This window comes from Podospora pseudoanserina, chromosome 3 (genome assembly GCF_035222485.1).
Source record: "Podospora pseudoanserina strain CBS 124.78 chromosome 3, whole genome shotgun sequence".
In the NCBI taxonomy this organism is placed as follows: domain Eukaryota; kingdom Fungi; phylum Ascomycota; class Sordariomycetes; order Sordariales; family Podosporaceae; genus Podospora; species Podospora pseudoanserina.
Window position 1 is genome coordinate 2270289 of NC_085922.1, and position 25728 is coordinate 2296016.

The 25728-nt window shown below is 53.3% G+C and overlaps 7 protein-coding genes across 7 annotated transcripts; 4 read left to right on the plus strand and 3 right to left on the minus strand.

Moving 5' to 3' along the window:
- Positions 1 to 26: 26 nt before the first annotated feature.
- Positions 27 to 4476, minus strand: QC764_306600 (uncharacterized protein). Its single transcript, XM_062945764.1, has 2 exons — positions 1683 to 4476; positions 27 to 1627 (listed from the first exon to the last, which is right to left on the minus strand). The coding sequence occupies exons 1-2, from the start codon at positions 1874 to 1876 to the stop codon at positions 574 to 576; spliced, it is 1248 nt and encodes a 415-aa protein (XP_062801794.1). The 5' UTR covers positions 1877 to 4476; the 3' UTR covers positions 27 to 573.
- PFK26 (6-phosphofructo-2-kinase) lies at positions 2566 to 8126 on the plus strand. The gene is made up of 5 exons (XM_062945765.1): positions 2566 to 4531; positions 4585 to 4765; positions 4908 to 5211; positions 5355 to 6201; positions 6258 to 8126. The coding sequence occupies exons 2-5, from the start codon at positions 4621 to 4623 to the stop codon at positions 7113 to 7115; spliced, it is 2154 nt and encodes a 717-aa protein (XP_062801795.1). The 5' UTR covers positions 2566 to 4531; positions 4585 to 4620; the 3' UTR covers positions 7116 to 8126.
- Positions 8127 to 8713: 587 nt separating this feature from the next.
- QC764_306620 (uncharacterized protein) lies at positions 8714 to 13093 on the minus strand. Its single transcript, XM_062945766.1, has 2 exons — positions 10086 to 13093; positions 8714 to 10026 (listed from the first exon to the last, which is right to left on the minus strand). The coding sequence occupies exons 1-2, from the start codon at positions 10683 to 10685 to the stop codon at positions 8866 to 8868; spliced, it is 1761 nt and encodes a 586-aa protein (XP_062801796.1). The 5' UTR covers positions 10686 to 13093; the 3' UTR covers positions 8714 to 8865.
- A 2931-nt stretch (positions 13094 to 16024) lies between these two features.
- QC764_306630 (uncharacterized protein) lies at positions 16025 to 17251 on the plus strand (the record flags this gene model as incomplete). Its single annotated transcript, XM_062945767.1, has 1 exon — positions 16025 to 17251. The coding sequence occupies one exon, from the start codon at positions 16025 to 16027 to the stop codon at positions 17249 to 17251; it is 1227 nt and encodes a 408-aa protein (XP_062801797.1).
- A 2441-nt stretch (positions 17252 to 19692) lies between these two features.
- On the minus strand, positions 19693 to 22428 carry QC764_306640 (uncharacterized protein; the record flags this gene model as incomplete). The annotated part of the gene is made up of 2 exons (XM_062945768.1): positions 20592 to 22428; positions 19693 to 20373 (listed from the first exon to the last, which is right to left on the minus strand). The coding sequence occupies exons 1-2, from the start codon at positions 20934 to 20936 to the stop codon at positions 19693 to 19695; spliced, it is 1026 nt and encodes a 341-aa protein (XP_062801798.1). The 5' UTR covers positions 20937 to 22428.
- XYD1 (D-xylose 1-dehydrogenase (NADP(+))) lies at positions 20418 to 23204 on the plus strand. Its single transcript, XM_062945769.1, has 3 exons — positions 20418 to 21617; positions 21685 to 22122; positions 22178 to 23204. The coding sequence occupies exons 1-3, from the start codon at positions 21560 to 21562 to the stop codon at positions 22855 to 22857; spliced, it is 1176 nt and encodes a 391-aa protein (XP_062801799.1). The 5' UTR covers positions 20418 to 21559; the 3' UTR covers positions 22858 to 23204.
- Positions 23205 to 24355: 1151 nt separating this feature from the next.
- On the plus strand, positions 24356 to 25408 carry TRM9 (tRNA methyltransferase, has a role in tRNA modification; the record flags this gene model as incomplete). Its single annotated transcript, XM_062945770.1, has 1 exon — positions 24356 to 25408. The coding sequence occupies one exon, from the start codon at positions 24356 to 24358 to the stop codon at positions 25406 to 25408; it is 1053 nt and encodes a 350-aa protein (XP_062801800.1).
- Positions 25409 to 25728: the final 320 nt, after the last annotated feature.

The following is a 25728-nucleotide window of genomic DNA, read 5'->3' on the forward strand; positions in this document are numbered from 1 at the left end:
CTGGTTCCAATCTCACCCACAATCTCATTAATTTTACAGACGACTATCTTCAAAAGTGCCTTGTGTTGTCGGTTGCTCTCTGTCGTTATCTTGCCGGACAGGATTCATCAATTACCACCACTCCCCTCAAACCAAATATCACGGAAACACCAGCCAGGGCATTAACAGGAAAGAAAGTTGATACATTACACCACAGCTATAAATCATGCTGATTGCCCCCCCTATCTAACGCCTTGCTATCCGTGTATCCTCCATGTTCACCATCCCTTCGCAATGAGATACTTTAAAATGCTTCCCAGTCCATGTTGTTGTTGCTTGTGAAATGTTTTGTGTTTTGTTGCGCCGTCATAATGCCAATCCGGATGTACGAGAGGACTACCTAACTCCCTCGACTTCTTCTTTGCAAAACTCAATACTATCAAGAACACCATAAGATCCTCTCATGTTAGCTTGTTGCTGTTGTTGTATGTAAGGCGTGATGACGACACCGCCCAGAGATGTCGTCGCCAGTGTTGTTGAGCCGTGTGTAGCTGTGTGTGCCGCAAAGGGGGAGGTGTAGAGCCCACGTAGTGACTAGGCATGGATGGCTTTGTCCACCTCTAGAGGCCTCATGCAGCCGCCTGACTCCCATTCCCAGGCAATCAAGCTCCAGTTCAACTCCCGGCGCCAAAACAGGCCAAGACCACGACCGCCATCGGCTCCCCCAAGTGAGGGATGACCACAACCCCTATCCTCCGCGCTGAGCCCGCCCGTCAACGGCATACGATGACGAAAGACAACCTTGCCCATGCGAGAGTGGAGTATCGCCATGGAACACATGACGCAGGGCTCGTGTGTCAGGTACATCTCGAGACCGTGGCACAAGTAGCCGTCTGGGCTGGGATGTTCCAGCTCAAAGACCTTTCTTTCATCCTCGAACAAGGGCTTGTCCTGGAAGCACTCGTACTCTAAAATGGGCTCCGGATTGGTCCGAGTTTGTCTGTTTTCGCATCGAACCAGCTTTTGGGCAACCATGGAGATGGCACGCATGACACAGTGTGCCATGGGGTTGCCTCCATCTCCGCACTTGCCTCGCTGGCACCAACGAGCGTCACCAGCCAAGGCGACAATGGTCGTCTTGTCTTCCTCTCGTTGGATAACGCAAGCGCCCATGGCCTCTCCATAGCCTTTGGCCTCGGACTGGTGGGCGACTTGGTGTGCGAGGCTCATCCAAATGGCCGCATCGTCACTGATCTCGTCCGTGCTGCGGGCGATCATCGAAGGATGCGGTCCAAGAGGATTGTTCTTGCGGTATACGGCGGGCCAGAATTGCTGTGACCACATAGCAGCCTGAACCTGGGAAGCAGGTGCAACCATAGGGACGGGGATGCTGCTGATGAACACCTCCTCGCCCTCCATGCCGTCGAGCTTGGTCAGTTCCTGTCTGACCTCCTCCTTGTTCAGCATGGATTCGGGCCCTGCAATGATGTATATCCAGTTCGATTTTCCGGTATGGATTTGTCGGGTATCTGGGGACTCGTTCATGAACTTCGCTTTGATGTGGGCAGGCAAATCGCAAGGCTTGGCGCATCGACGAAGATGAGGGAAGCACTTAACCACCTCTTCGGATAGTAGCTCTCGCAACATCCTGTTATCATGGTGAGCAGTTATCGCCAGGGGACTCGAGAGGGTTGGGAACGTACATGATTGCGGGGTTGGCTGTCTTCAGAGGCACGCGAGTGATCAGAACTTTGGCCGTCACGTAATCATCTCGCAGCTCCAGTGTCGTCTTTAGTGGGATGAGGACCCCATGTTCGACTTCCCCACGCACAAGCTCCTTCACAATAGGCTCCTGGGCGTCAAGGATGCGATGGATAGAATTCTCTTCCTCGTCCATCTTGTGCAGGTTGACTTCCCCCTTGTCAGTGCAGAGGGCTGCGCGAGATTGTCGTGAGACGATGACAGAGGCTTGTCTTGCAATCGTGATCCAAGGAAGTCGTGACAAGGTGTAGAGAAGGCCAGCAATCAGATAGCAAATATGTGGTCGACTGTTCGATGAGGGTGGCAGGCGAAGAATCAACGATGAAGCGTGACTAGCGGGGTAACCGGGAAGATAGGCGATGGTGGAGGAGAAAGGGCAGAATCAAACGACAGCAGTCAGAGGGTATAATGGAACATGCAGAGACAAGAAGTCCGGACGAGAAACCATGGCAGTATCGATTCTAGAGAAAGCAGGAGCAAGAGCAAGACGGGGAGCACTTAGACAGCCCGGTCCCTACGGACAACGACAACAACAAGAGGCAAGCAACAAGCAAAACGGCACCATCTGTTGTTTCTTCGCTGAGTTCCAGACAAAAAAATTATAGACAGGAGCTCCACCTCCAGCTTTGTTCCTGGACCCCTGGTAATTGCGATTGGTGGCGGCAGGCACGGAGGCTGGAGCTGGTCAACCCAACCCCAACCCCACCTTCCCCCGTTGCACTTTTTGGCGAGCAACCGACTGCGGGGTACCTACACAACCCTACCCTTCCCCGCAAAGCAGAGAGCTCCCCCCAACTATTTTCCATTACAAAACACTGAGCGGATGGAACTCCAATTGCACATTCGAATTGCTAACCTTTTCATGTGTTCCAAGGATCAGAGCGCGAGGATAGGTCCATTCCCGGATAATATAATGCCCTTTAAACGGCCCGTTTCCACGCCTCTAGGTTCCAGGTTCCAGCATCTTTCACAACCCCTCTTTGAGACCTAGGTGGGAGAGGGGTTTCTTGACCCGTCCCAGCCAGTGGACAGTGAGAGTGAAAGGAAAGGTGGATGGTCTCCAGACCACACGATGGAGAAGATACGGAGATAGGAGAGGATGGCATGGATGGAGACAAAGAGCCCTCACGGACAATGCCGTTGTTCATCAGCACTCATCTGCCAACACACCCACACACATCCACACCACATCCCATCCCCCTCCGCAGCAACAAACGGCGGGTGGTGTGGTGCCGAGCAACGCATTGGATGCATCCCAGGCTTTTTGACATCGGAAAGCGGCTGGTCTTGGCAACTGACCCCGTTCTAGCGTGGGGGCACAGGCGCATTCTGCCTCCATGCCGTGCTGAGGTGCATATGCAGCGCAGCACGCAGCAACAAGCAGCAAGCACCTAGCAGGGCGCCGTCTTGTTGGAGAAGGAAGGGGTGGGAAGGCCAGCCTGTCACATTTCCCATGTCGAGCACGACGCCTCGTGAAGGGGGTGCGAGTGATGATGAGGCATGATGAGGCCTTGATTGCCTTGGCGTGGGCTTCATTCGGCGCCGGAAGTCCGAGTGCGGACCTAACACCAGAGGTTGGAATTGAGCTGGCTGCAGCTGAAAGAGCCAAGCCGGCGGCTCCTCCGCAACGAGCAAAGATCCCCATCTTCCTCAATATGGGAAAGCCTCCTGTAGCGGAGGGTGCATCGGCAGCATCGACACCACTTGTTGCACCACTATTGAGCCGTGCACATCGCATCTGGGGCAATGAAACCCCAGAATCCCGCGTCAGAGTGTTGATGGACTTGTCTTTGTGGTAATTCCTGCCGGGAGGGAGGGGGCGGGTGAGGAGGCTAGCTACATTGCTCAACAGAAGACTCAAAGAAAGGTAGGAGATTGGTACATATTTGAAGGTACCTCCCCCAGGCCAAACACCACGGCCAGTCGTCGTCTCTCTGTTTACATTTCCCAACTCTTTGACTCACTCTCACCCTCACCCTCGCGGATTGCTCCAACAACACTTGGCTGCCCTCCATCAGCCTCTCCTGGTATAATAAGACAACACCTGCCCAACCCAACAAATCACGGACGTCCCGGATTCAGCCAACAAAGCCAAAGCCCGTTCCTGGCTGTCCTCCCATTCCGGACTTGGTGTTCTGTTGCGCAGCGGACGCCAAGAAGGCCACCTCCATCGTCGGGCTCGGGCGCAGTCACAGAGGCAGGTCGACTTGTCTTCGGAGTGTCACAGAAGGAGGCCGACGGTCGAACGTCTTGTCATCTGCCGTGGCCTCATCGTGTGCGACGGTCGTATATACCCCAGACCACCTCTCATCAGCGCCTCATCTCGCAGACCTTGGCATCGGCAGCTGCGCTCTCTCTCAGCAGTTTGAGCAAAAGGGTGATTTGAGTCACCCGCGTCACCCCACGACCCTTTGGGAAACGAGCCAGGTTACGTCACTTCGTTTCCACCAGATACACCCTGCCAAGCACCTGGGCCAAGACGCCTCGCGACCCTAAATCGTCTTAGCCACTCGACGTCGACAGAATATTCTCGGACGACGTCAAAGTCCCACGAGACGGTCCATCCCAGTCCATCCCAGTCCGGATTCTCCATCTCTTGTCCATCTCATCATAACCTGTAAGTGATGGCTTGCTCCAGTCAGATGCTCCGCCGGTGGCGATCAAAGTCAGATCTTTGCCGCAAAATAGAGTTTGTTGCTGCCGGCCTTCTGGGACTTTTGGAGACCCTGCTGGAACCCTGACGGAAGGTCGACCACTGATCAACACCCGGACGGTCAGCACCGAATATTTTGTGCAGCCCCGTGGACCCCTGCCCTTTGTCTCCTGCCGCTAATTGGTGCTTAGATAGCGCTGCAACCCCACTAAGGGAATCCCTGCCCCATGCTGCAGACGCGCCATCCGGACTCGACTTTTGATCTCAAAGTCTCCAGTCGTCCTTCTTCCATGCCACCGCATTCACTTTGGTCACCACCATCATCGTCATCATCATTCACTGGTCTCTCACGCAAAAGAAAACGCGAAGAAGGTCTCTTTTCCCCCTCTTCTTTTTCTTTCTCTCACACTTCTCTATACTACTCTGCTTCTACTATACATACACACACCCACTCTCGAAGCGGCATCACCGCACAACACCAGCACCACGGCTGACCTTGCATATCACTATAAAGACTCGTTTCCAGTTTCGCAGCCCTCGTCGCTGCGAAAACTGGCGATGAGCCATATGATCGGATCGTCGGCCACTGCACCATCATCACCCTCGATCCGCGCCAACGGACAGCGACCTATTCCAGGCGCTCATCAGTTTCACGATGGCTTGCTGCCGCCAGCTGCTGCGTCGTGGTCCAGCGCACTAAAGGACCTCAACGACTTTGAGCTCTCGTCGTCACACCCAACACGCCCTGGCTTCCAACAGCACTATGACTCCCCCTACTCACGCAGCATCCCGTCCACTGCCCCCGGTTCTCCTCGAATGTGAGTCGAATGCAATTTTTCCACTTTCTGCGAGATTTTGTGCGAAGCTTTCTGCGCCTTTTTCCAACCGGGCGCATAGTTAGCCTTGTCATACTTGCTGCATCCCGCTGTCATGTCAGTTTGACTGACTAGTGTTGAAACAGTCCACCCCTTCGACAGAACTCCGGCAGCCACACACCAAGAGTCCGGCCACATGCCACCACGCTGAATATCCCGGGCATGACCAGGTCCAAGGCGTCCCCCGATGGCAGAATTCCCGACCGCGATGTCGCTGCGAAGCTCGTCATCATCATGGTCGGTCTACCTGCTCGAGGCAAGTCGTACATCACCAAGAAGATCCAGCGCTACCTGTCGTGGCAACAACACAATACCAAGATTTTCAATGTTGGAAATCGTAGGCGCCTTGCGGCAGGGGTGGCCAACTCCGGTAGTGGATCCCCGACCTCGGCCACTAACAGAGGAGTCGATGTGCCCACCCAGGCTGCTACCATCCTTCTGAATGGCACGAAAGGTCCTGACATTATGGTAGAGGATGAGCCAACCAAGCTGGATCTCAATGGGGAGCCCAAGTCGGCTCGCACCAAGATTGACCAGTCGGCCAAGTTTTTCGATCCAAATAACGAGATTGCAGCCAAGCTGCGTGAACAAGTCGCTCTCGACACCTTGGATGAGCTCTTGGCCTACCTTCTCCACGGAGGCGGTGCTGTCGGCATTCTCGATGCCACAAACAGCACGATCAAGCGGCGGAAGCTCTTGGTCGACCATATCAAAGCTCGGGAGCCAAAGCTCGGCATTCTCTTCATCGAAAGCATCTGCCACGACCAAAATCTCCTCGAGGCCAACATGCGCCTGAAGCTTTCCGGGCCAGATTACAAGGACAAGGATCCTGTCAAGTCTTTGGCTGATTTCAAGGAAAGAGTCAAAGCTTATGAAAGTGCTTACGAGCCGCTGGGCAAGTGGGAGGAAGACATGCATCTTCAGTACATCCAGGTATGTTTTATCTTTGGTTTGTTTGTTAGCCACATCCACTAACCAACTGTGCATAGATGATTGATGTTGGAAGAAAACTCGTGCACCACCGACTCAAGGGATTCCTTAGCGGCGGGATCGCTTCTTACTTGACGACGTTCAACCTTTCTCCCAGACAAATCTGGATCACCCGCCACGGCCAGAGTCAGGATAACCAACTGCAAAAGCTGGGCGGCAATTCTGAACTGACCGAGAGGGGTCACTGCTATGGCCTTGCACTCTATAACTTCATGACGTACAAGCGCAAAGAGTGGCTGATTGAACAGAAGAACAAGATCGCACAGTCGACCTTCCCACCGCTGCCAGGTGACAACACGCCACCATATCCCGAGCTCAACCAAGAGCTCGAGGACAAGAACTTTTGCGTCTGGACTTCGATGCTGCAACGCAGCGTGCAGACGGCCGAGTACTTCGACGCAGACGAAGATTACGATGTGAAAGCTTGGGAGATGCTCAACGAGCTCAACGCTGGCTCCTTTGAGGGGATGACTTACGAAGAGATTGCGCAAAGATACCCCGAGGAGTACCGGAAACGGTCCCAGGACAAGCTCCAGTACATCTATCCTGGAGTGGGAGGCGAGGGTTATCTCCAGGTTATCAGCCGTCTCCGGGATATGGTTCGGGAGATTGAGCGCATTACCGATCACCTGCTCATCATCGGACACCGATCAGTTTGCAGGGTGCTGATGGCGTACTTTATGGATCTCACTAGGGACGATATTGCCGACCTCGATGTTCCGCTGGGGATTCTCTACGCTATTGAACCCAAGCCGTACGGCATCGAGTTCCACGCCTACAAGTACAACGAGGAGCAGGGCTGGTTCGATGAGCTTCCCAACTACAAGCCTCGGAAGACGGTGGACAGGAACTCGTGATGGAGATTTTGACATCCCATCATGTGTAACATTAGGCGGCCAACACAGCTGGTTACGTTTGCCGCGCTTTGATTTTTTTCGCTTTTCGGTTTTCGGCGTCTCGGGTTTCGGGGCGATACCGTGGTGGCAACAACCACAACTCACTTGATTTTTGACATTTATCAAGGAGGCTACACAGAGGCGTTTATGGGACAGGGGCAATGACTTAACGGACTAGGTACAGATGGGACGAACACGTACACAACGCAAGCACATGAGACATCACCGGCACACAATCATCATGGGTTGCTTTCATCATGGCGCTCGACCAAGCAACGGCTCCTTTTTTTTTTTTCTTTTTTCTTTTTAGACCTGCATGCGGGGATGTAGGTTATGCATTGTTATTTTCCTGTCTGTTTTCTTTTCTAAAGTGTGTGTTTTTATCATGGCAAGACCAAGCAGAGCCAGCGCAGCGCATGTAGAAAGAGCTTCAAGGTTGCAAAAATTTGTATTTGCATTCAACGAGAGAAGGGGCCGAAGAAGCAAGCATATATTACCATTGATATCAAGTGCAACCAAAGCTAGACGCATGTACTCATGATAGAACAGGCTGGGGTTGGGTAGCCTGGTGTTTTTGTTGTAGACTTGGGCGCTTGGGGTAGTAGCGTAGTTTGGTTATATATTGACTATATCATGGCGTGTAAGCTTCTTGACTTAGTGGTTTTGTGAGTTGTTTGGTGGTGAAGATGAAAAGTTGAAATTGGTCTAAAAATCTTTGGAGTTGTTTTTTTAGCGCGGTTGTTCTTGGATGGGTGAGATGAGGGTGTTTGTTTATTATTATGATGGTGGAGGTGAATAATAGTAATGTATGTATGCATGATGGAATAAAGGATGGGCGACGAGACAAAATTGTGAGTAGGAGAGGTTTATATGCGGAAAATGCCGCTGCCTTTCGAGGCTTGTAGGTAGCCATCGAGCAGGAAAATACAGACACATGTGGGAATATGGATGTGAAGTTATTCTCACACCCACAAGAGATCAATCCACCCATATCTTACACCACTCACGCAGCCTTTTTTTTTCCCAGCAACCGAAGTGAATCTGAGTATAAGATTGAAGACTAAAAAAGTGCCAGAAATCCTAGCAGCAGTCACGACTATTCATTTCTGTCCTTGACTTGACGTGTGCCAGAGAAATCACCATTGGGAAATGGTGACCCAATGAGGAAAAAAAAAAAAAAAATTGAAAAAATTACCAACAGCATACAAACTTCAGACTTGAAATTGTGCCCGTCAAAATCTGTTTCTCATCACTCACGTGTGAAAAAACCGTCCCAACTCGAGGCTTGTCAATGACCGCTCGATATCGATCAGACCCTACCAGACCCCAACCAAGCCCTGAATGTGGGGCGGTGTGGAATGCGGAGCCAAGAAAAAAAGGGGGGGCAGGGGTGCCCCTGTGGAGATCTTGATGGAATGTGGGGGTCACTTTTTCTGGTCCTTGTTGATGATGAAAGCGAGATGCGATTTGGTGGATGAGAAAAGTATTAAATTATGTTTTTGGATATATCTCTCAGGTGTGAGTGATGGGGCCTTGAGTTGTTTATACTACCCCAACGACGGATGCTTGCATCAGGTTGCTACCCATTGCCAACATTGTTAAAGACAGGTCAAGCAGATACGAGATACGGCTTGTCTCTCAACTCCCCAACCTGTTCCCCCTTTCCATGGGCTACACAGACATCTCCCGTCTTTTTGAAGCTTCGTTCAAATCAAACCGACTTCCCAAAATACCCCAAGTCCTCCCTCAACCTCTCCTCCACCCACCTACACCACCCCCCGTACCCCCTCCACCCCCCTTTCGTTTCCCTATTCAACCACCTCAACCACCTCCCGATCCCCTCCTTCTTCCCCCCCTCCATCTCCACCCTCTCCCTCGGATCCTTCCCCTCCTTCCACCCCTCCTCCTCCTTCACCTCCCCCCCCTCGGTAACCACAACCCTCTTTTCTCTCTCGGCACTCCCCATCATCTCCCCCTCCGTCACCGTCGCCATAATCATTTTTATTCCCACCCAATGCGCCCCAAGAAGAACACTAACCTGGTCCCCGGGCACATCCACCAGCACCCTGAACTCTTCCTGCGGAAGCATCATCCACCAAGTGTAATGCCTCGTCATAGCCTCGTACCCCTCCCACCCGCCCCTTTTCAGTCCTTCCACCATCTCAACGAGCAGCTCCCAGTACCTCCTCCGAACCCCCTGCCTCGGCACGACCTCTTCCAGTTTCCGGAGACTCCCCCCCGCAGCATCAACCCACTCCCTTCTCACCAGCGGCAGGCTCCTCATGTGCGCTTCCAAGACCGACTTGTTATGCTCCGGCTGGATGAGGTTGTCAAATATCAGTCTTGTCTGCCGCGCGAGCATGGAGATGGAGATGATGACGATGCCTCGGATGAAGGTCATGTACTCTGGCATTCCGTCGTCCAAAAGGGTGGACTGGTAGGTTAGCGTGAAGCAGGTGGCCATGAGGGCGTTGCCTTCCGATGCCAAATCCGGGGAGGAGGAGGAAGACGGTAGGGAGGAGAGAGCCTTCTTGATGGATTTGATGGCTTTGAGACGGTGGGTCATCGCCGGCGTCAGGGTGAGGGAGGGGTCGGACTGGAGGAGGTGGGAGGCCGAATACCCCAGTATGGCGTGCATGAGGTAGGGGTGGGATTGGGATAGGTGAGGGACTGTGTGCAGCCACAAAGGCTCTGAACCGATGGGGTGGTGGGGGTAGCAGGTGGAGAGGAAGTGGTGGTAGAGGCGGAGGTCGAGGAGGGAGAATAGAGGGAGGGTGTTGGTTGGCTGGTGGGTTATGGTTGGCAGGGAAGGGTACTCGCAGGTGAGGCCGGTTTTGAGGCAGTGGCCGCAGGAGGGGCGGGTTTCTTGACACTGGTGGGTGGCGTGTATCAGTGAGTGATTGTTTTGGTGGTTGGATGGTGGTTACCTACCTTTATGCGTCGACGTTTGCAGTTGAAACAACCCCTTCGGCTCTTTGTGTGGCCCCTTCTTTCTAACCGCTGTTTTCCCGCCGCGGTTAGGCTGCCGCTGTTGCTCCCGCTTCCTCCCCCTCCGCTACCGCCGCCGCCGTGGCCGGGAGAAGGGGCGGGGCTGCCGCCGCCGCTGCTACCGTCGTTATAACCTGTTCCTGACACGGCAGAGGGGTCAAAGCTGGGGAGTTGGAGTTGGTTTTGGGGGTAGGGTTGTCCATAGTTCCCTGGACTGTGGGCGTTGTGAAGAGCGAGAGCGGTGTTGGTGCTGGCCAGGGCTGGGACCGTCAACAGGGACGGGGGAGGGACGGGGTTGAGGTTCTGGAGGGTGGCATCTGATGCTGAGGAAACAAAATTGCCAGAGGTGGATGCAGATGCTGAGCTCTCCTCAGCAAGGTAGTCGATATCCTCGTGAGAATGATGGGGCTGTTGGGTGTAAAAGGCCGAGTAGTCAAACTCGGGGGTCTCGGTTGTGGTGTTTAGAGCCAAGAGGGGGTAGGTAGCATGGAGGTTGGGGTCCATTTCGTTGTTGTCGTTGTTGTTGTTATTGCCGTAGTTCATCGTCTGCTTTGTGTACTTATCGATAGTAATCGCTAGACCAGAATTGTCAGAAATAACTCCGGGAGAGGCATCCAAGTGGAGATAGTAGAGGTGTACTTAACCTGACCTAGAAACAAGCTGATTCCTTGTAAAGGACCCTCACCTCCCGAAATGGAATCAAGGGGTATCACGTGTGTCGTAAAAGGGTTGGATTATGCCTTAGGCATGCTACTCCCATCAAATCAAAAAGTCCGACGCAAGATAAAATCTGCCAGCTAGCTATATAACCCGCCAAGAGTGGCAGTGTGATCATAGTCTTCCCCCTTGCGATAGAAGCCGCCCTATTGGATACCTTGCGAGGTCTTTTAACTCAATTAACGATGGTAGGATAAGAGAAATGCACGAGGCTGTGGGTGTGATGTCGCTTGTCGATCCCCGAAAGTAGGTTACTAATTCTCAAACGGGAAGGAGGTTAGGACTGTTGTTCTGCTGCAGAGTTTAGTTGCCAGCACTCACCGAGAGAGTCATTCAGAATGTAGTCGAGTCTGAGTATCTAGAATCAGGGTATGAAAACGCGTCAGTGTCAACTACGAATATGATTTTGTAATTTGGCTCCTCTATTTCCCAACGCTAGTCCTCTTTGGTGATTGATGTTGGTAAGAGACAGTTGCACCGTCAGTTCAAGATCCGTCACCGCTTCCTCCCGCGTTCCCTAGTCTCCGTAACGGCAATCGGTAGAAGCAACGCCACAATTATACAATCCAAAGGGCGCGACAGCGTGGACAGGGTTAGAAGTTGAGGCTCTACAACTCAAAAAAAAAAAAAAAAAATCTCAAAATGGTAATCGGAGAAGACTCCCAGCCAGTTAGATCCCCCCCAAAGCTGCAACCCCGGCCGGCCGGCCCGCGCGGGGTCGAGGTCGATCGGGTCATATGTCCCTCCGATGAGTCGATGTCGGCCCTTTTGCCTTCGCGAGATGCAGGCAGCGACGACACCGACGGAGTGGTTTGCCAATATTTCCACGGTTTTTGGATCGATGATTGCCCTCTCAGCCCTGCTGGGCGAATTCTACGCCCACGACCTGCATGTGTCAGGAACGTTGCTTCGGGAGCGTATTTGGACCTGTTAGGGACCCGGGAAGGTAAGGATTGACATTGACACTGACGTTGTGTCGGCAGCTGGTTTGGTGGTTGGGGGAGAAGTCCTACGGGTAGGACATGTCGTGATGCAACTTACGAATCGATTCGTCATGCTGAGGTCAATTAGTATCTAGAAACCTGACCGTGTGTAAGTCACTGGCCGAATGGCAAAGTCATCAGCAAACCTGCTGGGAAGGTGATGTATACTAACTGACATAGATGGGCGGTCTGTAGTCCTCGCGGTCGATTTCCTTCTTCCCTTTGCCAGATCTGTGTGCTTCCCAAACAACGTCCATGTACACCGCTTGGTGTATCATAGGCAGATCACTCTATCGTTGATCACCGTGCCGACTTCCGGGACAATATCAAACTCGACTGACAATAGGAGACCGACAAAGTCCGGGACCGAAGGAAATGCGAGATGGCAAAACCGCCGAGGAAAGAAATTGAGATGAATGCAGTGTCGGTGAGGTGAAGGGTTGTTCCATCGGGATGAAGACAAATGTCTGTCTGTCCTCTATACCGACATGCTGTTGCATACTTCGGTGAGAGTCAGCAGGACTTACAAAACCGATGACCGATCGGTTCTCCCTGTCCTCGGCAAAATGCTGCACACTCAGCAATGGGTGTCTTCGGATATCGTTGATGTTGTAGGAGCAGTCGTCGTGGCCGTGTCTCAGTTCCCATCCAATATGCTGCGCTACTAGACGGCCAAGGCTTTCCAAGCCTTTTGTACCAAGTGGTCGTTATCGTAGCCTGGTGTTTCAGTTTGCAGAAACGGGCTGGCGACAAAGTTGATTCAAAAGCTGCGGCCATCCGTCTTTACCACTTGGCATGCTCGGACTGAAAGATATGGGACCTGTGGCTCGTCATCCTCCCTGGAGGAGTTTGTGAGGTTGCAAGTTAATATGTTGTCGATCGTTACCTTGAATAGCAGGTCGGGGAGGCTGGCGAGGCTTGTGATTTTGGAGAGGCGTCGGAGAGGGCTTGTCGGCGGTGAAGGCTGAGATACCACTTTTTCTCACGTTGACCTGCCCTGTCTATGCGTGGCTATAAGCCATGCCCTTTGATATATCGTTTGAAAATGCCGTCAGCTGTAAGCGTCAAGCCGTGGATGATGAAGATCCAAATCTAAAACAGACCAAAAGTCCACGCAGGCATCGGCGGCAATCCGTCGCCGTGTAACGGTTCTCCAATTATGAGTTCTGTTGCTCCAAAATAAGAGTAGATGGTTACACCCGCTGCCGACTATCTGCTTCGCCATGCAGTGAGAAGACCAACATACCTTTTATACCTGGATGGAAAGAATACCCGCGGGCGTTTGTTTGTCAGCACTTACTGCCTCCTGCTCACGAGAAAAGAACAGGACTCCGGGTAAAGTTGACCGTGCCTCCAGAACACTGCAGCTCGAGAACTACCACCTCAACATTCCAGCCAATAGTTCAGCTCTTTCAGCTTCGCATCTGGATGGCTGACGGGAGTGATAAGACAACGAAAATAACCAAGACAATTTCTCGGTTCTCCCGGTTCTTCGGAACTTTTGAGCGCCCAAAAGACGGCTCGGGAGGGAAGGGAAGGGAAAGGAAAGAAAAAGAAGATTAAATCAACCTCAGACATAGAACCTCAGTCAGTGAGGAGGTCACAAAGCTCCCGGAACTTCACATCCTCTACCCGTCATTTGTGGTCAAAGTGAGATTTGATTATCAGAAGACTATCACCAATGAGAAGAAATGCTCGCCAATGGACAGATAGGCCAAAGGCACGGTGCTACTGTCGTGCTTCCTGGACGTGGGACCTTGCGTGTTGCAGCAAGCTATTAAGAATCAAGGTTCGGGGAGCACAGTTGACCCATCCGGCTCGGGTGTCCATCCAGTGCCAGTGCCAGTGATCAGTCTCGCCGTCGACTACTCGGTTGCAACTCGCAAGGTCGGTAGTTGGCCGACGAGGGGCGATCATATCCTAAAGTCAGCATGAACTGCCGTGACCTGGGTAGAGGTGGGAGGCTCCACGTGTCCCCGCAGTAAAAAAACGCTGCGGATGGCTGAAACGAATCCAGCCGACCCTCCATGTAGAGGAGGAGGGGGTGTGTGTGTGTGTGGACGGCGCGACAAGGTCTTGCGAAAAATCCCCCTGGAACCCGCAGTTCGGCGTTAAGGAAAAGAACAGGCGAGGGATTGACAAACAGAAACTTGTTATCGTTTACGTTGGCGATGCTTGGCTTACCACAACATTACCACTCGTATGTGAAGTCTTTTCAATCTTCTCAGCTTCCAGAACAGATCTGCGGTCCAGGTTCGTCGCCTTGCCCAGGCTGCGCTAGCCTAGCGTGGAAAAACAAGCCTTTTTCCCCCTCGTCCGCAGACAGGGGAACACGTGCTATCGTGGCTCCGGAGCGCTGGATGCAATCTCGCTTGCGATCCGGAACAGCGACCGACTGAGATGTCAAAAACGGCTAAAAAGATTTAATTCAGCTTCAAGATGTTTTCCACGAACAACACGACAGAAAGTGACGACCTCTGGGAGCTGGGCGCTTGTGTGTTTGCGCGCGCCACGCCGGCGTCAAAGGGGTCGAGGGGGGTCACCCCCGCCTTGCTCCGCAAAGGCGTGTTTCGAACTGGATCGGACGACAGCTGAGAGATATGGAGAAGACTCGTCATAGGATCCGGTGTTGCCAAGGACCGTGATAACACTGTATGGCTTGCTGCTTGTGTGCTTGCGTGCTTGAGTGCTTGCGTAATGCTGCGCTGGCAGAAGAAGAAGACAAGTCATTCTCATCAGAATTTTCAGGCTGCAATCCTCGAAAAAAGAGTGCCCTGTTCCTGCAGCAGCGAGCCATTTTCCCCTGGATAAAGAGTGCGAGAGTTTGCGTACCTGCATCACCGGACTGCTTTCGATTGGGTGCGGTGCTGCTTTTTGCGGGTCCGGCTTTTCTGGTAAACCCACCGTGTTGGTCAGCCCAGCCGAGGGGGGAGGGGGGCCGACGAGACTCCGACAGGCATCATGAAGACAATTGCCCCACTCGAGACCTCTTGCGACGAACAGCAGCAGCAGCACCTCCTCCATCACCCGCCCGACGATTCCAGCGATTCGTTTGGTTATTCTGCCCGCATCGGCCGAACCGGGACGACTCTCGGCCTAGACTCTTGGAAGATGTCGACTGATGGGGAAGGACATGAGGATGATGGAGAATGGACGGACGGACACTGACGTGAGCTGAATGGAGACGAGCGTTTCCTATCCGGCAGATGACCCTTGCGTTTGGTGACTGTCCGAGCTCTCCATCCCTAGGAATGAGAAAACTCAGGGGGGGCTGGTGCCATCGACAGCTCGCCTCAACTGGGCCTCCGGAAGTGGTTGGGTTGCTGTGGCCGCATTTGATGGCTTCTCCAGGGCAGACTGTGGCGTCTTTTGAGATGCAGACTGTGCTGTGAGAGCCTATGGAGCCGCGGCGTGTCCACGAAAATGAATGCCACCAAGGAAAAAGTTGGCGGTGACGTTGTTTGTGATGTTTGTGATGATAGCTGTCAGTCTGTGATGGGCGGCGGACATGAAGAAGGCTGGCAACTTGTTCTCTAGGTGAGTATATAAGTGAACTGGAGACTCCGACTTTGCCTCGTGGGATGAGAGCCCACATGCTTCCCTCACCTTCAACCTGAAATCAATAGGAGCAATCAAGTTCCCGACTTTGTGGCCCAGTCTGCCGTCTCATTAGTCTGAGTGGGGCACACAACAAACACCCACACCTCGCCAGAGCAACCACACCCCCCCTTCAGCTTGCCGAGCTCGCACAAATATTCTCTCAATTCACACCCTCCTCTTCTCACCTGGCTCCTGTTCCTGGATCTGTGCCCTGTGCCTGGATTACCCCTGCCTTCTAGGTTCCCGCACTCCACTGCCAAAAACGAACACTCTTTTAAAACACCACAACCCCCCACCGTTCGCACTCTCTTTCCCTCTCGTCTCTCAACCCACCGGTCACGGGCCTTTCCATTCCTTTCCACTGCATTTGGGTCGCTAGTTTCGACTGTCGTACATTTGATCTTTTTTCTCGATCACGACACCGTCACCTCGCATCACTCCTTCTGCGTCTTTGACAGACAGCGACATTCATTCCTTTCACGAACAGGCCCATCCTTTGACCACCCAGCCGATCACCTACAGTTTTATACCCATCCATCACCACCTCTAGCATTGGCTTATTTTCACCCTCAGCAAAGCAAAATGCATTTCACCACTGTTCTCGCGCTGGCCGCCGCTGGCCTCGCTGGCCAGGCTGCTGCCGGCCCTCACCTCAACCACCAGCATGGCGTTAGACATGTTCGCGAGAAGCGTGCCCTTGTGACTGAGCTCGTCACCGTCACCAACTGGGTCACCGTCACCGTTACTGGTCACTCGCCTACCGGTCGTCGCCAGCACTACACCAACACTCGCAAAGCCAAGAAGGTCAAGCCTACTCCTTCCAGCCAGGCCGCTCCTGCCCCGCCTCCTCCTCCTCCCGCGTCTGTTGCGCCTGCCCCGGAGCCGACCACGGTCATCACTCGTGTTCGCCCTGCTGACCCTGAGCCCACTCCCGCTCCGGTCGAGCCCCCCAAGAGCGAGCCCACGCCTCCTCCCCCGGCTCCTGTTGTTGTCTCCAGCCAGGCCCCCGCGGTGGTTGTAAAGCCAGAGCCAGTTCCCAATCCCGCTCCTGCCCCTGCCCCGGCCCCGGCTCCAGCTCCAGCTCCCGCGCCCAAGGGACAGAGACTTGGAGCAGGCTTGGCCTACAATAACCCTAACTTGTTAAAAGCCTTGCTCGGATCTGGCACCAAGATTGGCTGGACCTACAACTGGGGTCAGCGCGATGACTCTGGCACTGGCCTTCCCTTCATCCCCACACTCTGGGGTCTCAAGCTGGATTTTGCTCAGGTCTGGCCTGCCAATGCCCAGAGAGCCATCGACGCTGGCTCGCCGTGCCTTTTCAGCTTCAACGAGCCCGATCACGGAACCCAGGCTAACCTCTCCCCCGAGGTTGCCGCTGCCAAGCACAAGGAGCTCATGAACCCGTTCCAGGGCAAGGCGCGTATTGGTTCACCTTCCATCACCAACGGCGGTGGCCCCGACATGGGCATCGAGTGGATGAAGAGGTTCTTCGCTGCCTGCAACGGCGGGTGCGCCGTCGACTTTGTCAACATTCACATTTACGGTTTCAGCACTGAGCAATTCTTGGACCACCTCGTCAAGGTGAACGAGCTGTTCAAGAAGCCCGTGTGGATCACCGAGTTTGGATTTAATGGATCCGACGACGAGATTGCCCAACAGCTCAAGACCGTCATTGACGCCATTGACAACGACCCCAAGTATGCCTTTGTCGAGGCCTACTCTTACTTTATGGTTGAGGAGGGCATCCTGGTCAAGGGCAACCAGCCCAGTCGCTATGGTAGGACTTTTGCCTATGGCGGGGCCAACTAAAGGATTTCAAAATCGAAAATTTCTCGGGATATGAGAAGAAAAGGAAGAGTTAACGACATCTTGTTTTTTTTCGATTCATGGACAAAGTTTAGGGTTGTTTTCGGGAGGGGGGAGGGGGGGATCTTTTTCTTTTTCTTTTTTTTCGAGCCAGGATTCTTCGCTTCTGTTATATGTGTCTTGTTTTTCTTCTCCAACCTTGCAGGATATTTTCCAGGCTAGTTGGTCCCAAGGGCAATTATTCTTTCGGGTTTGAGGGGGGCAAGCAGCATGGACACACGTTGCCATGTTTGGCTTTTTTTTTTCCGGGAGGAAATTTTTTCGATTTGTACATATTCGATTCTTTTTTTCTTGTTTTTATGCCTTTTTTTTTCGCTTTCAAAGGGAATGCAGTCATGAAAAGATTATGTGTATGGAAATGGTATGGGGTCAACAACAAGACAAATGGGGATACACTGGGATACAGGTTATGGGATCTTGGCGGAAGAGGCATTTCTGAGAAGCGTAAAAAGCTGGAAATGGGAACGGACGGACGGACATGAGACAAGATGGTAGATAGATTCATGACGATCGCTTATGGCCCTTTTGCTCTGAGAATATGTGGGAATACAAACGCGCCGATTCATATCATTACATGTGCGCTTGTGAATGTGTGAGCTGTGATATGAAAGTGTCTTGGAATATGACAAAGACGTGAGGTTCAAAACAAAGCAAAGGGGGAGAAGTTTGGTTGTGGTGGGTGTGTAGGTATTGTGGAAATTTGGGAGAGCATACCTACCTACCTAGATACCTATGTAGTACTAGTGGGAGTGATGGGTGGCTGCGTGAAGTGGGTTTCTTCCGTCGGGACGGACGGGTACGGATGTTAACATAAACTTGGGGTTGAGTCGGTTGCCGGGGAATTTGTTCATCTTGAAGAAGGGCAGAGACGTGGAACTGGGGTCATCTTATTGCGGGAAGGGGAAAGTGGGGGGGCGCTTGAGCCGGGGATGGGGGGCCATGGCTCGTTTGTTTCGCTGTTGGTGGAGAAGATAAGACGGGGTCCCGGGAGGTTTGGGGGAAGAGGAGTTTTTTAGAGTAAGTAAAGGGGGGGGGGGAGGAAACCAGAGTTGACGGTCACTCATGATTGTGGGATTGGGGCATGCAACAGTTGTTGGGCTGTGGGGGCAAAGTACCTAACCTAGAGGTACCTACCTCTCGAGCTGGGCTTGTCCGCGGGCTCGCTTCGACGGAGGTGAATAGTCCTGGAAAGTAGGGACAGCCAGCCTTTGGGGGCTAGAGGAAAGGGTAACAGAGTTGACAGCTCTTGATGGCGGCTAGGGGTTGGATATCTGTGATTGCTGGACGATTGGGAAACTAAAATTTTCCACGGGGTTGAGAGGGGAAGAGGAAGCCGTTGACTGCCTAGTTGCAAAAGTTTCTGGGTTGGCTGATTCATCTGGACCGTTAGACTATGGGGGCAAAGTTTCCAGAGTTGGCTACTCATGATGGCGGCGGCTCGGGGGAACAATATATCTGTGATTGTTAGACTACGGGCAAAAGTCCCCGTCACCAAACCATGCTTCCTGCTTTTAACGGCACCGGTTCGTCGTGAAAATTTGTAAGGAAAATTCCATAGCTTCGGAGTTGGCTAATTCATGTAGAGAGGACTGCTGCACCCCTTAGACTGGGAAAATTATTGGCTGGCTGGCTGGCCGGCCTTGAGAAGAGAGACGCTACCAAGGGCGGGCGGACACAGAATTGACTAGGTATGTCAGTCAAAAGAGAAACTAGGAATGACCGGCTCAAGATCAATGACTTCATTCAGGGGGTCTTCTCTCAATCTGGGCTGACATTTTCATGTTGGAAATTCAGAAGAACATGACAAGATGCTCTGTTAACTCGACGTGCAGGGCGACCGAGGTGACTTTTCCATTACTCAAACCATGGACTGCTAAACTTTTGACCCAGCCTCGAGGCTTGGATTAGACAAAATACGTAATTCGTTGTAGGCTCACGGTGTGAGAAGGAAAACAAGTATTAAGACCAGTTCTCAATCTCAACATTGAGACCCCAATCCAACACCCTCGCCTCAGTCATCTTTCCTCTACAAGACCCGCATCGGTTCTCAGAGAGCATTCCCACCATCCAGCTGGACCCCAGACGTAGGGGCGACGTTATTCTTGACGTCCCGCGAACCTGAGGTCTTTATCTCGGATGCCAACCACCCAAATGGCGAAACAACCTGACCGATTGGGTGATTCCACAACTACAGCTCCGAAGTTCGCTAACCTGCGGCACAGGCATCCAAAACGACGAGTTCAAGTTAAAGAGACATTAAGAATACCATCGCACCTACAATCTACGATCCGGTTCTACAACCACCACCTCTTCTCCCCCGTCCTTTCCAACTTCCACTTCCTAACCAATCTCACAAACAGTATCAAGGTGGTGTAATGTCCCCCTTACCCCCCAATCAACCCTCTCACCTCCCCCACCCACCTCTCCCATTTCCTCTCATTCTCTTCCCTCTCCCCCCTCCACTCCCTCACCCTCTCCCCCACCCCAAGATCCCCCCTCATATGCTCCCCCTTAGTCGTCCCATCCAAAACCCTCACCCCCATCCCCACCATCACAACCGCCAACCAAGCCTCCTCCAAACTTCCCAGTCCCAATCCCTCCTTCACCTCCCTCACCACCTTGGCATGCCTCCAAACATCCACATTACCAGTCAAAACCCAAAATCCTTGATACACCGCCCCATTCCCTTTGCACCATCTCCTCGTTTCAATATCCCAGTTGTACATGCCCGCTGTAAACCTGTTTTGTATCAGACTTACTCTTGGGAGAGAAGGGTTCAGGTCGAGAAACTCGACAAAGACATCGAGGAAATCCGGGGGGACGTTGGAGTAGCCTAGGTGGCGGATTTGATTGGGGAGGTAAGAAGTGAGATGGGTCCAGGCGGTGATGTTTTCGGGGAGGGTTTCAAAAGGGGAGTGGAGGATTAAGGCGTCGAGGTAGGGGGGTTGGTGATCGGGGGTGGAGAGGTTGGATAGGGAGGAGGCTATCGAGGTTGTGAGGGAGGTTGTGAGCGGGTTGGTGGAGGTGTAGTGAGTGGAGGGGGAGGGGGTGTATTTGGTTTGTATCTATGAGTGGTTAGTTTGGTTAGTTAGAGAGGGTGGGGGGAATGGTGGGATGATTGGGGTAGAGGATAGGGGATAGGTTGGGTGGTGGGATGAGGAGGATAGGGGATGATGGTGGATGATGGTGGGATGATGGTGGATGATGGGTGTAGGAGATGGGTGGTCAACTAATGGGCCAGCAGGGGGATAAGGGCACAAGTCAAGGGGTGAGGTGGAATTACCCAGAGATCATTCCTGCTGACGATGCCTTCAGATATCGCCCTTCGAATACCCTCGCCAACGAGGGCCTCGTCGTAATGCCGTTTCATGGCCGCTGTATCGATTCCCCGGAAGCCGGCTTTGATTGCTTCATAGACGAGGTCGGCGGTGCGGTCTTTTTTCCAGGCTGTGCCGTAGATGAGGGATGGCATTTTGGGGAGGGATGGGGGCGGTTCTGAGGTGGACATGGTGGCCAGGGTTCTTGGGTGACGGTGAATGGGAAAGCTATGAAGTGGCGGGACGAAACGGTTGGGTGTCAGAAGGGTTGGTGTTTTGAGGCTTGAAAATGATGATTTTGTCGAAAACATGTCTTTTTCACTGTGTGTCTTTGAATGGGAAGTTGTGAAGATCTCAGGACGGGAAGGTACAATTCAATTGATTGGCCAAAGCTGAGTGGTGAGGGGAAGCTGTTGACAGCTTTATATCGAGCTTTTCGAGATAAATTTTTGACAAGACAGTGTCCATACGCTTTCGACCTGTAGCTTCCCTTCCATATCGATTTCTTCAACTCCATCGTCCGCAAAAAAATGTTCTGTTGAATAAGTCAAGAATGACGTCGTCTAGGCTTTTTGATGCACCTTCGCCAATCGGGAGCCGGGAGCTTTCTGTCCGCCATGTCTGCTGGGATTATCCTGGGCATGGGAATGGGCGGAATTCAATTGGCTAAAGAAGCTGTGGTGGATCCCTACCCGCCTGGGAGAGCTTCCTCAGTGCGGGACAAGTGCCGCAGTTTTGGGTGCGTGTTTCGGCGATTTACCCGTCAGCGCCGTCGCTGCCCCGCCATGAGGATGGAGGGGAAGATGGCGCGAGGTTGGACACGCCGGCTACGGGCTTTGCTTCAAAAGGACTTCAAGCCAGCGTGGTTTCTTTTCTCTTTGTCGTCTGTGTCTGTATTCACTTGTCAAAGCTTCATTGGCATCACCAGCACACCATGTCGTCTCCGTATACTGTGAGGTGGGGTATTCTGGCCACCGGCTGGATTGCTGAGAGTGAGTGCCTGCCTGCCCCTTTTAGTTTTGAACCTTGGTAAACGGCATGACTAAAACGCTCTTCTAGCCTTCACCAAGGATCTCCTCACTAGCCCAGCTTCCCGTGATGTCCATGATGTGCGCCATGAGGTCGTTGCCGTGTCCTCGTCCAGCTCCAAGGAGAGAGCTGCCGAGTTCATCAAGAAGGTGGATGCTCCCAGCTCAGCAAAGGCCTATGGTTCTTACCATGAGTTGGTAGCTGACCCCGATGTCGATATCATCTATGTTGCTACACCACACAGCCACCACTTCCAAAACGCCATGCTTGCCCTCGATGCCGGCAAGAATGTGCTCTGCGAGAAGTCCTTGACTGTGACTGCTGCTCAGACCCGCAAGCTCATCGAGACTGCTCGCTCCAAGAACCTCTTCTTCATGGAGGCTGTGTGGACTCGCTACTTCCCCCTGAGCATCAAGGTCAGGGAGTTGATTACATCCGGTGCCATCGGCAACGTGTACCGTACTATTGGTTAGTTTGGTCCTACCAATTCTTTAGAAGAATGCCGTACTGACTTCCCATACAGCCGACCTCTCTGTCGGCCGTGATGCCCCCGAGGGCAAGATTGACTTCCCCGATGAGAACCGCATGGTCAACGCCGACTTGGCCGGCGGTGCTCTCTTGGATCTTGGCATTTACGCCTTGACTTGGGTATTCCAGTCTCTGTACCACACCCAGCCTGAAGCAGAGAAGGAAGCGCCCAATGTCATCGCTGCCGTCAACAAGTACCACACTGGTGCTGATGAGACCACCAGCATCATCCTCCAGTTCCCCAAGCACAAGAGCCACGGTATCGCTCTGACCTCTCTTCGGGTGGCCTCTGAACCTGACAACAAGGACACCGCCGGTGCCTCCATCCGTATCCAGGGCGGCCTTGGTGAGATTCAGGTCGTTGGGCCTGCCTACCGCCCACGTCAGCTGAGAGTCATCACCAAGGAGAGCGATGGCAAGGCCGAGGTCATTGACTTTGCCATCCCCAAGGACAAGGAGCGTGACTGGGGCCACGGCATGTTCTGGGAAGCTGACGAGGCCGCCCGCTGCCTGCGTGACGGGCAGAAGGAGAGCAAGACTCTGCCATGGAGCGAGAGCATTGTCATCATGGAGGTCATGGACGAAACCCTGAAGCAGGGCGGTGTGACATACCCCGAGTTGATTTCGACTGACGTCTTTGACCCCCAAAGTCCTCTCAACACTGGAAAGAGGTAAAACCCCAGGAAAGAGATGGGGGTTGGGCTGGTATCTCTGCTTTGTGCCTGAACTCACAGCCTTGCTGCTGGCGCATTCTGGCGTCGGGCAGGCTTGTGGTAGGTCGTACGGGAAAGCTGTTGGAACTTAGAGACTCGGCATTAGGTCTTTCTCATTCACCCCACGACGCGAGGCTATAATGCCCAAGGATGGCATACAGAAGAGGGATGGGGGGACGCAGAGTTTGGGCTCGGAAAATTTAGCCTGAGCCTGGCGCAGCTGGGCTTGGTTTATCTACCAACCAGAGGTCTGTGTAGTCCAAATGTACCTTTACCAATTCACCCCCTTGCCGTCTTTTTTCTGTGAAATATCGGTCAGGTCGTCAAGATGGGTCATCGGGGCCATGACGGTCGCCAAGGCCATAAATTGGGCCCATAACCCTGGTTTTCGGGTTAGGGTATTGTGCCGTGTCAGGTACGAATGGACGCTTCGTCACCGCAAGTGCTGTTGCATCATCCAAAACGGCACGACTAGCTGGTGATGAAGAACTTGTATGACGGAGATGGAGATCTGAGACATACTTGTAGACTCTAGTCCATGTATGGTATGTTCTTGGGAGAGGGGAGCTGTTGCCCGATAGCATCAATGCTCAGCCGATAACCGATAACAGCCCCACCAAGGTAAGGCCCATGTTCTCTCTTTGGTGTCCCCAATCTTAACCCAACCACCAACCAAACACATCACCCACACACACACGACCACACACAGGGGACCAGCTCCGAACCACGGCTACACCGTCCCAACTTGGGGAATCCGCATGTGCGCAAAGCTGCATAACGCGACCGAGTAATTGACCGTCCAACAAGGTGTGTGTCATCTCTCCGTCTTCTCCATCTCCATCTCTGAGTTGGTATCCGTTCTTGTTGGGTTCTTCACCGTTCATGTTCTTCAGCCCTGTGTAGGCCTTGTTGTACACCTCTGCTAAGTAGGTACGTGTACAAGCCATCTCACAGTTCGTTCCTTGTCCTGCCCCGGTCGTGCAGCTATACCCCTCCAGTTGGCAGCAATGTCGTAGCTGGTTCCTTCGCCCTCAGCCTAGGACTGCACCGAGTGTCGGTCGGTCGCCAACGGCGTCTGTTTTGGCCCTGTTCGTCCCTGTCGCTTCTGCATCTTCAAATGCCTTGGGTTTACTGCAATCTGCACTGCATCCATGCCGCCACATCACGATCCCCTCCCCAGGTCCCGCTACCTTGCCCGCTGACCCCCCGGAACAGGCGGTCAAGGAGATCAATCGCTGGGCCAAGAGCCGCGACAAGAATCGAAAAAAGCTTTTCCATCTCCCTAGGGCTGTGGTGTGTGTGAAAAATCTCTGCGGCCTGACCTGACTGAGAAGCAGGACACTCGGTCAGCGTGCCGCGCGAAGCCCAAGTTGGGCCCAGGACCAACGAGATCAGCAAGTCTCACCTTGTTGTTGCCCGATCCAGCACTATTCCAAAGTCTCTCGGTGTAACCCGAACCCATGATGGCTTCGACACATACCCCCTCAGCTCTGCCGTCTGACTCTGTGGCCGGTGACGTCGCCAAGCTGGCCGCCGCCGCCGCCGCTTCTCAGGCAGCAGAATCGGCAGAAGCAGAGGCCTACGAAAAGACGCATGTTCACGGTGTGTATGAAGCCATCGCCCCGCACTTTTCGGCGACACGCTACAAGCCCTGGCCTGCCGTGGCATCGTTTCTGCAGTCGCGGCCTCCGGGAGCGGTGGGTCTCGATGTTGGCTGTGGCAATGGCAAGTACCTGGGCCTAAACCCATCCGTGTACATGGTCGGCTCGGATCGTAGTGCTTCGCTTGTTGCGCTTGCCCACAGCCGTGGGAGGCAGCTCCAGGAACAGCAGGCCCAGGAGGCGAAGAAGCGGATCGCTCAAGGTGAGCTGGACGCAACAACAGGAACAGGCGGGGAGTCGAGTGGAGCTGCCGTCGCCACAGAGGTGCTTGTAGCTGATGGACTCTCACTCCCCTTCCGCGAACGCGCTGCGGATTTCGTCATCTGTATCGCCGTTATCCACCACATGTCGACAAGAACAAGGCGTCAAGAGGCGATCCGTCACCTCCTGCGATGTGTCAGGACCGGACAGGCTGGCCAGCCCGGCGGTCAAATCTTGGTGTACGTATGGGCTCTCGAACAGGGCAACAGCCGGCGCGGATGGGACGAAGGGGGTGAGCAAGATCTGCTAGTGCCCTGGGTGCTCAAGAGTCAGCAAAAACAGCCCAAGCGACCGAAACAACGCAAAGGACAGAAACGGACTCGGGACCAAGATTCCAGTGGTGTTGCTGCCAGTAATAATAGCGGTGAGGCTCCACCATCTGAGGCTACTGCCGGTGCAACTACTGCGGCCACGGAACCAGACCCGGGCCACACCGACCCCGTCTTCAAGCGCTACTATCATCTCTACCGCAAAGGTGAGCTGGAGGAGGATGTATTGGCTGCCGGGGGCGCAGTCATCACCAGCGGTTACGAAAGAGACAACTGGTGGGTGGTGGCTGCCAATGAGCCCCTCCCGTCACAGTCAACATGAGGCGAAAGCTGAAGAAAATATATTGATGTTGAACCAAACAAGACACCGAAACGGAGTCCGGGTCCGTTGGTTGGGTGATCTATCGCTCGCTAATGCGGACCTCCCTCCGTCTTTGGGGGTACGTGTGTGTTTGGCGATTTTCTTTTTCAAGTGAAACGTTTGCTTGGGTTGTTCCCGTTGGCTGTTGGATGAGTGTTGGAGACCAGTCGCAACGATGACTCCGTTTCGGATGAACGGTGGTCTGCCTCTCGGGTTCGTATCATTGATCTCTTCCAGCTTCGTTGAGCACACTACGGAGGGGAATTCTCCAATAATGGTGC

Coding starts and splice junctions, on each gene's coding strand:
- XYD1 (XM_062945769.1), top strand. CDS start 21,560: ATGTCGTCTCCGTATACTGTGAGGTGGGGTATTCTGGCCACCGGCTGG. Junction 21,618..21,684: donor CACCGGCTGGATTGCTGAGA/GTGAGTGCCTGC, acceptor ACGCTCTTCTAG/CCTTCACCAAGGATCTCCTC. Junction 22,123..22,177: donor CAACGTGTACCGTACTATTG/GTTAGTTTGGTC, acceptor CTTCCCATACAG/CCGACCTCTCTGTCGGCCGT.
- QC764_306600 (XM_062945764.1), bottom strand. CDS start 1,876: ATGGACGAGGAAGAGAATTCTATCCATCGCATCCTTGACGCCCAGGAG. Junction 1,628..1,682: donor ACAGCCAACCCCGCAATCAT/GTACGTTCCCAA, acceptor CCATGATAACAG/GATGTTGCGAGAGCTACTAT.
- PFK26 (XM_062945765.1), top strand. CDS start 4,621: ATGCTGCAGACGCGCCATCCGGACTCGACTTTTGATCTCAAAGTCTCC. Junction 4,766..4,907: donor CAAAAGAAAACGCGAAGAAG/GTCTCTTTTCCC, acceptor ATCACTATAAAG/ACTCGTTTCCAGTTTCGCAG. Junction 5,212..5,354: donor GCCCCCGGTTCTCCTCGAAT/GTGAGTCGAATG, acceptor GTGTTGAAACAG/TCCACCCCTTCGACAGAACT.
- QC764_306620 (XM_062945766.1), bottom strand. CDS start 10,685: ATGAACTACGGCAATAACAACAACAACGACAACAACGAAATGGACCCC. Junction 10,027..10,085: donor GCAAACGTCGACGCATAAAG/GTAGGTAACCAC, acceptor GCCACCCACCAG/TGTCAAGAAACCCGCCCCTC.